Source organism: Apteryx rowi, unplaced genomic scaffold (genome assembly GCF_003343035.1).
Source record: "Apteryx rowi isolate R43461 unplaced genomic scaffold, aptRow1 scaffold_3, whole genome shotgun sequence".
Lineage (NCBI taxonomy): Eukaryota > Metazoa > Chordata > Aves > Apterygiformes > Apterygidae > Apteryx > Apteryx rowi.
This window is the reverse complement of record NW_020449418.1, coordinates 781,016-797,792: the sequence shown is the minus strand read 5'-3', so window position 1 is coordinate 797,792 and position 16,777 is coordinate 781,016. Positions and strand designations below refer to the sequence as shown.

The window sequence follows — 16,777 nt, the reverse complement described above, 5'->3', positions numbered from 1 at the left end:
TTACCTGTCTGCAGCAAGCACCCTCTCGTTCCTCAGAGGGTCCCTAGAAAGCCCCCCACAACTTCCAACAAGGTTCTCAGAGGGTCTCAGCAGAGCCCAGACACTGCTGCACAAAGTGCTGCATCTGTTCGCTGCCTCTGTTTAGTGTAACATCTTGACTACATCAGAGTATCACAGCTCATGCCTAAGATAGAGAAGTTTACAGGGTAAACTGAATTCTTACACCGACTTTGAACACCTCACATCTTGCCAGGAATCTGTAAATCAAATGTAGAAACTGAGAAACAAGAAACATATAATGGTCTTAGTTATATTCCCTTTAAAATTAAAAATTGAAAAGAATAAAAAGGAAAGGGAGAGAAGGAGAGAAAAAACAGAAAAGGTAAAAGACTGCAGTACAGAAGATGCTATTTTTTTTAAACCTGTCCAATTATGGTCCCTGGAGAACTTTAAAATTAAAGCTTCAATATTAGTGCTTTATATTTGATCCAAAGGTGAAATGTTTGTTATAATGCATTAGAATGCTCTGCAAACATTAAATATCATCAAGTGAATTCTTTGGAATTTTTCCATGCTAATCTTGCCGAAAGAGTATTCTCCTCGTCAGAATGCATTTCTCCACTGCTTTCAGATGATTTGTCTCTCTTATTTACAGAATACGTGACATGTACTTTGTTTTTCTGACACGATAGACTTTTTCTGTCACCAGAAATGGTGTTTGAAGTGACATTATAATATGTCACACTTCTGATTTGTGGGTAATATTACAAATTATAGCATTACCTTTGCATAAATTAGTTTGGGAAACTGCTTACAATTAAAAACCTGATCTGAAAGCAGTAGAGAAAAAAAAACCTTAGAAACATGAGAACAGTTAAAGATAAAACTGTATTTTAAAAATGATTTTTGTAATCATTATCGTAATGCGGAGTATTTCTGACTGAAGTACTAATTTTGAGTCTGTCAAAAAAAAATCAGAAATGTATTTCACAATGTTAAAAACATTGCCCAAATTTTTGGACTGAGAGAGTTTATTATGCTTTGACTTAAACAAAATGACTTGGAACAGGTTTTCATGCCGGCATGCAGAACAAATTTAATTCAGACAGAGATGAAAGGCGGTTAATGTAATTGTAGCTTATTATCCTATGCAGGCTTGAGTTAAGAAGCAAACCAACAGACAGTCAGAAAAAGATGGATAGAAAATAGAAATGCTCAAGGCAGGTGAAATGGAGAGCTGTGAAGGGATTATGCTGTAACTATTCCCACACAATCTCTGCATTAGTAATATCCCACCTCTACTCTACGTTTGGATTACTGAACAGGATATTCCTATGCCTCTTGGACTGTCTTTATTTCCCTGTGACGTCAAAAAAGTTCTTGTCTGGTAAATTTTAGCACTCTAATCTTGATTTTTGTTTCCGTTAATCTACCACATTTGTCAGTTCCAGGGAAGCACTAAAGCATTTTGTTACAGCACTGTTTTTATTTGCTTTTTTTTTTTCCTTCCTTTGCAACCACACAGAGGCAAGTGGATGGTCACCTAGATAGATAAATAAAATCTTAGATCTTAAGCAAGTTTATGGGGATCATTGCTAGCAAGCAAATATTATTTTTACTAGAGTATTTGGTTAGAACAAAATCTGATAAGATTTTCAGCAGTGAGAATGATTGTTTTGTGTAGTAAGGCCCGTCAGAATTAGTATATTTCAGGTCATTGGGTTGTTTTTCAAAATTGCATTTTGACAATTTAACTATATTAACTATGTATTCTAATATTTGATTTTCATTTCATTTCATTTTTTAGTAGCTGGTATTTGTTCTTTTAGAATATATACCAAATTTTGCATTTAAAGCTTTTAAAAATCAAGAAGATGTGTCTCTTTCCTCAGAATACCTATGGAAAGTTACAAAGTTTTGGAATACTTTGAGAAATGTTAATGACAAAAATATTTGGGCAGGTTTGTTGCACTTGTCATAGCTCAGGAAGCAAGGAAAGTATCCTATTTGCTGTAGAATAACTGATCATACTTAGTCAATAGGTATATGCATGCGTGTGTGTGTGTGCCTACATATAAATAAATAAATATATATTTATATATATTTCCCAGGTAGTTCTAGTAATAACTAATTTAAGCATCTAGTGTTATATATATAAAATATATGTTGTTTCATAGACACTTTTTTTGGGGTTGAGACTTTGATGTACACAGATCTGGATGATAAGATCTGTTTTGATGAGTGTAGTCTTTAGCTTTACCAATCAATCACTCCCAGCTGCGGTGCAGGAATTTTCAGATAAATAGTACCACCAGGTCTGTAGTAATAGCTAATACATTTTTTTTTCTCATTCTGTCATTGTTTAAGGTGAGATTTTGTGCCTGTTGTTTTGAATAATGCCTTATTCTGTGAATTGCCCTTTGGAAGTCATTGGGATCGCTTACAGGGTTAAAGGCTCTGTTCTGCGTGCTCCTGCGTGGGTGCAATTCATTGCTTTTCACAGTAGTGCTCTTGAGCCTGCCTATCCAAAACAACCTACACATAGTTTGAATGAGACTGAGAGACCAGGAATCCTGTCATAAAATACTTAACAGTATCCCGTTGTGAGGTTATGGTGTGATTTTAGTCAACTTTTCCGTCCTTTTTAAGGCCATTTATTTTAACTAGTGTTTTTAAAGGTCTGCTAACATTTAAAGGTGAGTCAGCTGTCCAAGACTAGAAGTGTTGGCACATACGGTGTTGTTGTTATAGCATAAACAATAGCATTTATTTATTTTTTTGGCACTTGCTAAAGAAGTATCAGTATAGTCTCTGCTCAAGGATATTTACAAGATTATGGATTATAATGGACTAATGGAGATCAGGGATGTTCGTAGGAAAGACTGGATAAAAGCAAATGTGTATTTATCTTAATACTTTCTCCAACCACCTATACTATTTTGTGTATTCTTTTCTTAATAGATATTTCTCTATCTTTTGGATTGGTGTCTTTTTTAATAAAGTCAAATAAAAGATGGCACAGGTTAGATGGGAATGATATATTAAAAATGGTTTTAAAAGAGACAGACATGGTTACAGTAGAAAAATGGTAGGCCATAAGGCATTAATTTGATGGACTATGCCATGCATGGGGTGTGGGAGTGAAGAAAAAGAGAAAGAAAGATTAATTTTAGGCAGGAACAGAACTTGTGCGAACAACCTATTAGACAGATTTATAGATAATGGAATGGTCTGATGGATAAAAATGTGGTTTTAAAGGCCAGAAGACCTAAAGCAGAGAGGAGGCTGGAAACTGCCCTACCTCCATATCTGGTTTCTGATGACAACTCTCCCATAGGTCATTTAAATGTTTTTGAAGGCTCACCATCCATTGTTGTTAAAGGAGGAGGTACAGTTCTCTGACAATTTCTGTAAATGCCACAGGAAACAAATATGGTAAGTTAAGCTTATGAATGTATTTTATGAATATCTATCAGAAGCTCTTTAGTCAGCCAGGAATACTTAAAGTATAACTGAAAATATTGTTTAATAACTAGAGTTCTGGCCTCCTTATAGTAAGAGTGATAGCTTGTCAGTTGCTCTGTACAATATACTTAAACTTTTGTAATATTTAAGCTTCATGTTCATATAACAAATTGCCATTAACCCACTAACACTGTATAAGATGCTGTTATGTGTAGAGAAGTAATTTAGATAGCATCACTATTTTCTGAAACTTTCTAATACTGTCTAGCTGACAACCTAGAGAAAACCATGACATTCTGATTTATTCATACCTTTGTCTTCATTTTGAGTTTATTATTCTTGAATGTTGGATATATAAATAACATTTGGACATGGATAGGCTGTGCTCTCTACTCCCAGATGGGCAACGTACTTTGATTCTGAACTGTCATTTTCATCTTAGTCAGAATTTACTGTCTCTTTGAAAATATTAATTGCCATGTTGCAATCAATTGTAGGGTTAAATAACAAGAAAATGATCAGAGTTACCTTATCCAATTTGAAGTGGAAAGAGAAAAAGTAACTTTTCTGTTTTCATACTTTAGAGTATGAGAAACATTTGTATTTCATTAAAATGTTCAGTGTATTTCATATGTATACGTTTCTGAGATTCCAAGATTTAAATTTGTTATCTGAAAATGCGATGAAATGAAATCTGGAAGTCTTGAAAGTACTATGAATAGTACTTTTCCAGTCAGTAAATATTTACACCTCTCAGTGAGCTCCTTGCCTCAGCAGACTCTCCACACTAATGGACTTATTTGTCGTGATAATTTCCCTAACACTATTGTTTATATCATGGCTCTACTAAAATAAATGGATAAAAATTAAGATAGAGCAAGAGATAGGTTATAAAAACAAAAAAAATCTGACTAACATAACATAAAAATAATGAAAATATATCATATATATATATATAAAATGATGCGTGTTCTTAAAAAGATTCTTAGAAGTGAAATTACAAATGAAGAATGTACACATACTGGCTTGGGAAAAAAATCCATTGGAATAGATGCAATATTATTTAAAAAGAATGCTACTGTAAGAAAATCTGTTATGTTAGGCAGATCTTGAATCTGTCTGAGGTATTCTAGAGTTAGTTAAAAGTTCTTTCCTACTGAATAATTCCACACAACAGGAAAAAATTGTGCTACCATTCTTTTTACCCATTGGCTAGTGCTTGCTTCATTGCTTGCTTTAGTGCTAGAAAACGTGATGCAAATTGACTTTGTAACTGTGGAACTAGGTTCCCTAGCTGCTAATTCAAAACTCTTTTTACAGCAACAATTAGATTTTAGATTCTTTTATTTATTTATTTATTTATTTACTTTTTCTTTTTCAACTTGCTGGAAAAGAAAGGGATTTAAGAGGTACAGTAGAAAGATGCCAAAGTGCTTGAACAGGGACAATGTTGTTATACAAAGTTTGCAGAGGGAAAGACCCACACTGACAAAGAATTGGAGAACATCTTATACAATAATATAGTAGAGATTAAATTATTGCCACAGTAATACTTGGTGATAATTTAATGGTAATGAGTAGTATTTATTTTATTTAAAAATGTGTTGTAGGAGTTGCAGCACATATTTAGATGACATTTTAAATGCATTTATTATTTTTTACATCTTCACAATAAGTTATAAATAATTAATTGTAAATGTGTGTTCTTCTCTTGCTGTTTGTCTAAAAAGAATAGAATAGGAAACTGAATTGGTTGATATTACAAATTTTTGTTACATAGGCAATGAGCTACATGATTAATTCTTGTTTTTTGAAAATGAAAATATAAAGATAAACTCATATGACAGACTATGATATTAAGGTGATATATGTGGATTTTTTTTCCTTATGTGCTCTCTCCTACTTATTAAAAGCACGAATAAATCATTCTCTTCTTTAAATAAAAGAACAGAAAACAAAACTTTATCTCATGAAGTATAAAATGAAGAATTTCTCATAAGAAAAACTGGGTTTTCCAAGCAGAATACTAACTAGTGATTTTTAGATCTTGTTATTAAAGAAAGAATGTACTTCATGGTATCATTTTTTAGAGGGACACTCAGGACAGATAATAAGGGTTTTTATGTAAGCCAACATGCTGTTCCTGTGTGTAGTTCCTCAAATACAAGTGAGTTTAGACCCAATGCAAAGTGGTTTTGTAGAGACCTAAAATGGGACCAGAAAGCCATGGGAAGCTGATATACTTTCAACTGTTTGTCAGTTACAAGCATATTCTGTGAGATTAGTCTTCATTACAGAGGCAGAGTGCTTTTAATAAGTAGCGTGTTACAGAATTGCATATATTTAACAGTGCATGTTTGATTGTGGACATCTGAAGATGCTGCAACTGGCAAGAGGCTGTTTTCATCTGTTGTCTGAATAATCTCTTTTCTTGTTTTTATTCTACTTACTTTCTTAGCTTTTTTCCTGTTAGTAATTCTCTAAATGTACATATATCATTGGACAAGATAAACCCTTAAAACAGAGTGAGAGTTGTTTTAGAAAAAGCATTTTAAATTTCAAATTTGTCACTGCTATCATTAGTTTACGAAGTCTTGTTCCTGATCTTTCAGAACAGACTTCTATTTTCTGTCCATACCCCTGGCTCCATTTCTGACAAATTTTCCACAGTGTATGATGCCATGATTTTTTAAATAGTGGAATACTCCATAAATATACTCAAAAACATAACGTAATTGTTACTTAATTGTAACAGAATGGTTATTTGGGGCAGCTGGTAATCAAAGCTCAAACAACTGTGTCCCTAAAGCTAAAATTAGACTTCTTTAGCCACATATTCAGGCCTGTGGCATCATAAATGAATTATGAAACATTACTATTGCTGTTCCCCAGCACTAAGAATCTGCCTGTGCTATGCCTGCACCTTTTGTAGATTGCCTGAGATACCTCATGCACTTTTAGTAATATACACTTTGGGGGTAACATAGAGCTCAGCGCAGAGTTACACAGGGGTATTTACCCTGCTTGGATCCCTCTGCTTGGAAGTCTTGAAAGACTTGATATTCTAAAAGTACCTATCTAGCTATTTCAAAATTAGTTGAGGTATATGCCTAACTACAGGCAATAGCTGTAACTGACTGCAGCTTATAACATTTTGGAAGTAAAGCCACAGAAACTAGAAATTTTCAGCTCATGAGTAGCAACTCTTGAATAAAAGCACTGAATTCAGTAGACACGATTCTTGGATTATTATCTAGTCGAGAACAGTGAGTCACTGATATCTGCAATCCTAATACACACTTGTACATAGATACAAGCGAACAAAACTCCCGGTCCTGAAGCTTGGTTTCAATAGCTTTTATGTGGAACCACCAAGGAACAGCCACCTCTTCTAACCATGAAATTACCTATGTCAAAAACAATTAAGAAGGAACGGACTTGATCAATAGCCATAACTGTGAGTGACCTCGCAATGGGCAGAGTTGTGCTACAGCCAAAAAGCTGCCTGTCTCATCTATTGGAAGTTTGAATATATTTAAACAAATCAGAAGGAGCATCATTCTTGTGCTGAAGTGCTGTGATTCCAATATGATAACCTTGCGCAGGTGATATATTTAATGAAAAATAGGTACCATAGATCAAATTAATAAGGCTTAATCATTTAATTTTCTGTGCAGTACTTTGTGGATTTCAGAGAGTAGGTTTGTTTAATTGCTTACTATTACTGTATTTTTCTCCTACTACTATAACCTTTATTTTGCTGTAATGAAATACATGGACTAACAATCGACACATAAAAATATATCCCTCTTATAGCTAAGAGCCTGCTTCTTGACTGTATTGTCATTGCAGTGTATTGTCCCAATGTTTTCCATTAATAATGAATAGTTCTCTCAATTTCTTGAGCTGTAATTAAACATAGTTTTTTCTAATGCACAATTTGGACACTTATACTTCTCTGAGTGCCAAGCTCCTTCCAGTCACGAGCTACCTTTCTGCTGTAGATATGAAGAATGATCTGCCTACCTCTTAAGATAATGATAACCTAAAAGGGTAAAAGGTTCTAGGATTTATGTTTCCAGTTAGGACTTTTTAATAATGTGTGGAAATGATTTATTTGTTTCTTCTTGTAAGTGCATATAATGATGCCTTGAGACAGTGTTTTTTCAGTAGATTAATTTGTCTCCTCTTCCTTTAATTCACAAAAAGAAAAGAAGGGCCTAGGTCAGCAATACTTTTTCTTATTTAGGCTGATCTCACCAACAGAAAAAACAAAACATCCTAGCTTCATAAGCAGACTTTCTATTTCCAGATTTTTCTCATTCTATTCAATTCTGTCTTCCCAGAAAGATGAAGAACAAATAATATTACAAGGTTTTTAAATACTCTTTGAAGTAATAATATTTCAAACAGTATGTTGTGCTACAGGAGAAAAAAATATGGATAAACTTAGTATCACCTGATTTCATAATTAAGAGAAATTGGTTAAGAGATAAAGCATGATTTTCTAATAAACTCCAGATCATCACTTCATCTCTTCTGCAATCCAGGAATTAAGTGAACTATATCTATCATATGGAACCACCTGGGTAAAGAATATCTTAGTTAAACTTCATGAATTAGAGACCAAACTGATTTCACATGCCAGTAATTTGTTACCATTCACTCTCATCCAGAAAATCTCATGTCCTTGGCCTAACTCTATTTCTCTGGCACTTTTCTTTCTCCATGACCGACCACATGTTTGGCAGTGGCAGACACAAATATTTATATATGTAATGGGTGAACCTGGAAAAGCAGACTTACCTCCTATCAGAAACTTTGTTCTTTCAAAGTGGTGGAAAGGAATATGTACATTTCTTCTCTCACATTTTGAAAGAGTTAGGAGAAAATGCTTATCCTAAAGATAATGTTTAACAACTGAAATCTAACCCAGTACCTACAAGGACAGGTGAACCAGATTGAGACACATTCTTTATCTGAATAAAATATACTGAAATATACAAAGATTAAACTTTTCACCAAGAATAAGCTACTATGATGACCTGGCAGTATCTAGAGTCATGAACTGTCTATCTGTCCTTCCTTCTTGCCAAAAAGCACTGCTTTCTGCCTGCCACAGAAAGTCTCTTTTTTGGCAGTCCCTTCCCTCAAATTGTCTCTGGTGGCCAGGGAGAAACACAGCCCAACTCCTCTGATATTCACTCATGTCCCAGGTTTCAAGCATCTTGAGAATTTGCCTGCACATCACTTTACAAGGAAGTGTTGTCCCTAAAATTAAAAGATGTATGCTAGATGTAAGAGTTAGCTAGAGCTTGCTAGATTCACTTAAACCCATTCCTTAAACTAGACATGCTTGAAAGACAAAAACAGCAAAGTAAAAAGCTATTACTGATCAGAAGCAGGAATCAAGCATGGAAGACGAACAAGAGCAAGACCACTGACTAGTCAGGAGGCAAAATGAAGAATGAAGGCTAAAACAGAGTAGAAGACTTGAACAGATGAGCAATAGTCCAGTTACAAGAGTGGAGTATGAAGAAACACAATTGAACTGCAAAAAAAACCCTATAGGATACTCTTACTCATCTAAAATCTGGGGCAAGCTACCATTCATGGCCCTGGAACTGCCTGTCAGGTTGATAAACCTTTATTTATCAGGACCCTGGTTTTAGCTGCAATGCTGAGAACCCAGGCAAAATCAGTCAGAGGTCTGACTATGACCAGCTGCAAATCAGAAGAGGAGCAGTTCTTCCCAATTCTGTAGAAATGGTCTATGTTAGTTTACATCTAACACAAATTTCAGAGTCTGAGGAACAAAATATGAAGTACAGGTCATAAATCTCTATTCATATTGGTGATGAGAATACCTAGGCCGAAACAAGATAGAACTGCCTCAGCAGGCAATCAGTTGAATAAAAGACTATCTTTGAGGGTGGTGTGATTTACATTTTTTTTTGTCTTCCCTTCCCTTTGGCATTAGAAACAAACACAGCTAGAGGAAAGACCAGCCATACTTGGGTTACTCTTTCCCCGATTCCTTTTTTGTTTCATTTTCTGTTTAAAGGAAGGGTATGCCAAGTAGTGTGACGGCAGAACTGCAGACAATCTTGCCTTCATGATCCAAGTTCAGATGATCTGTATAAGAAAATTTCCACCTGATCAAATCTCACATCTAGAAGACTGTAGTTCTAGGTTGCTGTTTTGTTCTGACAATTTATTTAGGTGTGAAGCTGGACGGAGCTTGCTTAATGCTAGTAAACACAATAAGATTTGACTTAGATATATTCTTCTACTTGCCGTTTCTGAAGCTGTTTTGTGGTTGATATAGTACGTAAGGTCATACACATTATGAAGCTTCAGCAAAGAGTGATTTTTAAGTGCACATATTCTTAATAAACAGACCTTTCATTAGTTAAAGTTCTGTGAATCTTAATGTATACATGTACTCTTGGATACATTTATGGTATTTGAAAGAAAGCCAGAAATTACCACTAAATTGCTCATAAACATAGAAGATTTTGCAAATTAATTATTTATTCCTTTAGCCAGAACCTTTATTTTGAACTCCCAAGCGATACTAAAAACAATATGAAACTGGTTTAGTTTAGTAATTAAAAAAAATTGTATAAAAATATAGAGCAGAGCAAACAAGTCCCTTAAAAGAAACTCTAATTCATAGGAAGAATCATCCGCAAGTTTTTTTAGTGCCACTGTTCATTATTTCCTTTATGATATTGTAACAAATACCTAAGGAGTTTCTCTGCCTATTTTTAATAAAATGATCATGGTAGCAACCTAACATTAGGCTGGAAACTATTGAAGAGAACAACAGAAAAACAAAATTGAATAAATTAACTTTTTTTTGACAGATGTTGATCCAGTGTAAACGCGGTGTTCTACAGTCTGCCACTTATTAGGTGATTTGACATTGAAACTATGAAGTTTTTCCATATCACTAATAAATAAAATAAATAATAAAAGATCTCCTTGCAATTCATGTTTCTTAAAGAGCACAAAGTAATGAAAAGGTGGTACAAGCTATTATTAACTGAAAAAATTCATAGCCAATGATAAGCTTTCTCTTTGTTTTATGAACTGTTCTGTGTATTTAATAGAAACTTATAATTTTGTTGGTGACTTCTGGAATAGCCCAGAAAACCAAAAGCAGGATAATCATTTTCTATTAAGGTATATGAGGTTTTTAGACAAATGTTATATAACTTAATTTGTTTGATGATTATGAAATTCTGTAGCTTATTCCACATTTCTGAAAGCAACTATATATTTTATAAATAAGTTATATTTATCAACTTCTCAACATGTCAGCTACAGCAGACTGGATGCAGGATACAGGACATTATATATTCGGTCTAAGGTCACCTAGTGCCCTGTGCCTGGTCAATGGAGAGAAGCAACTGCTTCTGAAGTTCAGAGAGGCGAAGTAGCTGAGACACTGCTATGCTCGTACTGCTACACGTATGGCTAATTTCTGACCCTAGAGACAGTTGTCATGGCCTGGCTTGCAGCTATATAGATTAGGATGAGGCCCCTTCAGAGCAGAGTGCACAGCAATTGGCTGTGGATCACCTCTAGGGCCTCTGTGGTGCCCTGAAGACATAATTATCATTTAATGCGTGGGGCTGTGGTTGGTCTTTTTGCTTGTTTGTTTTGGTGTGTGGTGGGTTTTTTTGTTTTGTTTGTTTTATTTTGTTTTTGTTTTGCATTTAAAGAGTTGGAAACAATATGAATGACATATTGCAGCCCACCAGAGTGGTGTTTGTGTGGCATGAAACTGAGGGCAGATGTTCCATGCCTGAACGAGTGGCATGAGGACATGTGGAAGGTGTTTGAGAATGCAAAGCCTGCTCTGGTAGTGTTTCAGGACTGTGTATGTTAGAGGGAGACATATTTGGGAACAGTTCCTGCAGTGAATAATCTCCCTGATCCTTGCTCTGCTGTCATCTTGGAGAGAGCCAAGGAGTGATCAAAACCAGCCAGGAAGTAACCTATCACTGAGGCAGCATGGCTAATCAGAGCTCTAGTGCTTGACCTCACTGCCTGGATGCCTTTTATTTAGTAGTGTAGACATATCTCCGGAGGTAAGTCCCTACTACAGGCACTCACTTCAAGCACATGGCTGAAGTGCCTTATTCCACAGTCTCATCACTCTGGGTTTCTTTTATAAACAGAAAGTAGTACATCCTAGTGAAGAACTATATCAAATACCTTTTAATTTCCTGTATTTATGCTGCTAGTAATAAAACTCAAGCTATTTGGAATAAATATTCTAGCTGCATTTGTATTAAAATTATAATGTGTTGAGATATTTTTCTTCTTTTTTTCCCCTGCAGCTGTGACTCTGAAAATAGGTATCTTGGAAATCCACTTAGGGGAACATGTTACTGTGAGTACTTATGTTTTTCATGTTCACTGTTTAAATGCTATTTACACATCATGTTATAATTTCATTTCCACTGTAAAACAAACTAAATATTCTGACGAATTTCTGAAGTTGGGGCAACTTTGAAAAATTAAATTGAAAAATAAAGTGCCCCCCTGGGCTTCTCTTGGTGTCACTTTGTCCACAAGAAAGCACTAAAACTTAATGAAAGTTAATTCCTTATGCATATGCTAGAGTGAACGATCAAACCATTGCATTGTTCTCTGTATCTCAACGTATGTGAACAAAGGGAATATGTAATTGTGTCGTTGTTTAAAAGACAGAATTTATAATAGAGAAATAGAAATAGGCTAAATGACAATATTTCCTAGTGACATTCTGGATGATTTAGCCGGTCAGTATGTGTCCCAGGGACATGGTCCACAACTGAACTCCAGTATGTTATAAAATGATAAAGGACATATGTTGTCCCCATGTTCTTGCTGATGTAAAAGATGCCTTAGGCAAACTAATTTTACAGCGTTACATTGGTCATAGTGAAAGACATGAAGGGATGGGAAGGAATGCTTATTACCAATGTGCAGAAATCCCTTAGTGAGCTCTTTATTTGCTGTCCTAATATCGATGTTAAATAGTAATTTTAATCATCATTAAAAAATGTATGTGATGTTGGAGGACACTGTCTTTCCTCTTATAAATTTTGCACATACCTTCTCAATGTCAGACAATTGGATCCAGTTGTCTATTATTTCCTAATGCCATCCCCTAGCTTGACCTTAAATTATATAAAGATGTATCTCTTAATAAATTTTGGCCTTATATTTTACCATTTCATTTAGAGTGTATACAAAAGTTTTGTTTTATAGTCTCTTGATGGCATCATTTACCTAATAAATTTTTTTCTTTACAATACAATACAATTTTCTTTAAAATATTGCATTTTTAACTTAAATGGTTTGCATCTGCAAGGTATGTTTTACAAAGTAAAATAGGCATAGTCTGTGTTACTGATAATGATATATCAGTAGGTCTGAAACATTTATTCCTTTTGCCAGTTATTAAAAAAAATGCATTTTTTCCACAGACAAGTTCAAGTGTAATACTTCAAGGTAGAAGTTCATTTTAAAATATTGTATTTCCAAGATATTGTTGATATAGTTGACTGTTTTCTTAAAATAGACCTAACTGAAAATACTCCTTTTTCCTGTGTTCTATTTTATACTTACATAGGTAAGAAATTTGAGCATCTCTATGACAAACATTTTTAATACATTATTTAACAGGTAATCTACACTGCCAATAACCAATTGTCATTGAAATCTTAGGTCAGTCAGTTATCCACAAATTAACAGGAATAATTTCCCATTATGATGCATTGGCCATTAAATGTAAGAAATAAAGCATTCCCTTATTTGAAATTAGTGCAGGCTCCTGATTACCTCCAGATAAGATAACTCTGAAAATTTTTTCATATACAAAGCTTTTTATGACTGAAATTATTAAAAGAAGATTTATCATTCCAAAACAAGATCTTTAAAAAATTTTGAAATCTGAAAGAAGACAAATAACAGTATTGAGTTAAAGGTTAAAGGCTATCTTGAATATAGTGCAATTTGACTCCAACATGATTTATACACCCAACCTGCAACATGATAGCAAAAAATAAGGTATTTCTTGGAGGTGCCTGAGGTCTACAAATCTCATTTCTGCCATTTCTTTTCTATCTCTTAGATTTAATAACATTTATTTTTAAAGGAGAAAACAGATATTAATGGACATATTCAAAATGTTCTATCTAGTCTTTTCTTTAAAATGTCTCATGAAATAAAATATCTATGAAAATATTCTCATGTACTCATTATCTAGCTTTGAATCTATATAATTTCTAAAATGAATATATACAAATATCCAATCCTCTAAATACTGGAATTTCTGTTTTGAAATAAGAAAAATTTACTATAGAAATACATAACACATGGAACTGAATTTACTGATCAACAGTATAAAATAAGTAAGTTTAAATGTAAGTTTAAAATATAACTTTATCATGAGCTATAATTTTATAAGAAAACTTAAGACATGCAAGAGACATGCATGTGGACAGTGTTTTCTTATGTTCATTTCACTACTGTGGGAGATAGTAATTAATCTAAATACAGATACTATGACAAAAGGATAAACACAGATAGCGATGTCGTCAAATCCTAGAGGTAACAGAATGAGAGTATGAGAATGAGAACAAACCTCACACACAGATCTAAAAATTAGGAAAATACTGAATATATAAGAACATATTAGCAACTGTATGATGGTCTGTCTATTCTTCTATGTTGTTGTCAGTAGTGGCTGAAAATGAAAGCCTGGGGAAGAGTACAGTAACTGGACAAGCATGCCGTGATATTTTCCCCGAATGCTCTGTTTACATCCAACAATTTGCAGCTCAGGAACTTCATGAGAAGAAGGATTTCCTAAGCCAGAAATGTTTGATGTATGTTCAGGAATACCAAAGAAAACCTTACAAAGATTTCTTGTAAATAATAAGGAGGAGAACATAATTACAAAGGAAAGAGTTGCATGAATTTAAAAACCACATTTTTGTGTGTGTGTGTGTTGGGGGGCTTTGTAAATATTCTTGTAGGTCAGGTAAAAGCCTGCTGCTGGATTGTGGCTCTGTATTTCTAGTAGGAAAGCTATGTACCCCTAGGCCTTTCTGTTATAAGCCAATCTTTCAGTGAAAGATCGCAGGCTGATTCAATCCATATAAATGAATTTTGAGTGGAGGCCAGAGATGGTTGTACAGTTGACTTACACATGTACAAAAAGCATAAATATAACATTTTGTCATGATGCATTTGTATGTGTTGTTGTTATTGTTGTTCTTTGGTGTCTCAGCCAATGTAATGTATAACAGTGACACCTAGATAGCAGAGTACGCATTCAGATTGCTGGATTAGTTCTTTGGACGTCAGCATTAGAAATACATTGCTTTCAGAATCAGTGCTTCTGGGTGCAAAGAAGCAGGCAGCAAAACAAGATGGTTTTGGACTGATTGGGACGAATCACTGGAATGAATACCACTTTCATGATTCTGACTTGGGTTGTATTCAGACACAATATTTTAAGTTATAAATAGATAAATAGTTAAACCAGTGTTCTAGAAAAACAGAGTTTAAATTTACTGTTCATGACAAATTATTATGTAAAGGATGGATTAGAAGGTCTTGGGCAGCTTCAGCCCTGTTACCTACAGATTTTTTAGTGAATGGAACCTATTTATGCTTCCTTTTCCTCATCATTCTGCATCCTTTGCTGACTTTCCCAACCCCTCTCCTCCTGAGCCTCTTACTGCTGATTCCTTGTTCTTTTCTTGCCCATCTCTGATACTGCGTCCTCATTTGTCTTCCATATGTGGTGCCACTCCTTCCAAAGAGCTGTCACCCCTGAAACCCAAGCAGATAAGCTCAGCAGTATTCAGCTTACAGTTTTCTCCAAGGTGTGCTTCTGTTTCGTATTGGGGTACCACACTGTGATGGCACACCTCACCAAATGAGAGACTGTATATAGAACTGCACTGCGACAGAGACACATTTACTTCCCATTCTATGCTGCTACGCTCAGAAAAGAAGATATCCTTTTTTTGCCTTTTTTTTTTGTTTTAAGAAATCACTGGTTTTACCTTTTCTGTGTGTATCAATCAGATCTTGCAGCAGATGAGAACAGGTATATTATAAGATGCTTGTATGCTAGTAAAGAAACACATATATGTGTTAATACCAGTTGAAACATGTAATGCAAACTGTCAGCAACAGGAGACAATGTAATTTTTAAGCACCCTGGGTGTATGCACACATGCACGTATGTGCATATGTGGACTTAGTGCATGTCATCTTTTGATTTAAAAGGAAAAAAAAAGTCAAATAAAAAGTGTACTAACGATGGCCATAAAGCACTAGATGGCAGACTTGTTATACTTAGAAAAAGATTAAACTCAAGAACATTCCAAGGAGAGTATTTGAGAAGATAAATAACAAGTAGCACTTTTATTAAAATTGTTAACAGAGATTTTTCAGATATTTAAAAATTATGTTGAAACTTAAAGGGCAGAAACAATAAATTTTAGCAGTTGAAAAGGTGTGTGTTTTAGCTGAATTGTGAAATGTGTACCAGCAGTTAGATTCCTTGCTACTGATCAGTAGAATTCCTGTTTCCTTTGGGACAGCATTAGTTTAAACTAAAAACATACTGTAATTGTAAAACTGTTGTGCTTGACTTAAAATAATGAGTTCCACCAGTTGTATCTAATGCTGAGGCAATTTTTATTATTATTAAATACAGTAAAGATAATGACTCTCGTCTTCTTGAATATCTGGAATTGTATGAATAAATGCTATTTAAAAGAAACCTCCTTAGTATTTAAAGAGTCTAGTAGAACAAATTATAGTTTGAATCAGACAATTCTAGGATGGTTTGAGGAAAGATTGGCCTCAGCAAACCCATGAACTTGGAACATATAAAGAGCAACAGACAAACACAGTCTTTGCCCTGAGCTAAAATAACGACACAAACCAATTGTAGCCTTCCAGGGAATAAAAAAAAAAAATAACCACACCCAGAATCTTAAGCACTTAGTAAAGTATTACGATCTCACCTGAGGCTCTGTGTATGCTTTTGCCATATGCTAGATTGACTTGAAGCATTTCTGGATGGGCTAAGGAAACACTATTGCTGCTGATCATTTTCAGACTTTACTGTGATTTGGAGAATCTGTCTATATATGTATTTATTTATTTTTATTATTGTGAATTTTCTCAGTCTATTATAGAAAGCACACTTTATTTTTAAAATGACGTTTATTTCTCTCTGTGATGGCTTTTGTCATGTATCAGGGAATTTACTGACTGGCATTCTCTT

At 34.4% G+C, this 16,777-nt stretch overlaps 1 protein-coding gene across 2 annotated transcripts in view; it reads left to right on the top strand.

Moving 5' to 3' along the window:
• The window catches only part of ATRNL1 (attractin like 1), a 568,892-nt gene that overhangs the window by 216,912 nt on the left and 335,203 nt on the right, over positions 1 to 16,777 (top strand). For both annotated transcript variants that reach the window (XM_026069767.1, XM_026069766.1), the window contains exon 21: positions 11,817 to 11,869. In XM_026069767.1, coding sequence (XP_025925552.1) covers positions 11,817 to 11,869 — 53 coding nt within the window. The remainder of the gene's footprint in view (positions 1 to 11,816; positions 11,870 to 16,777) is intronic.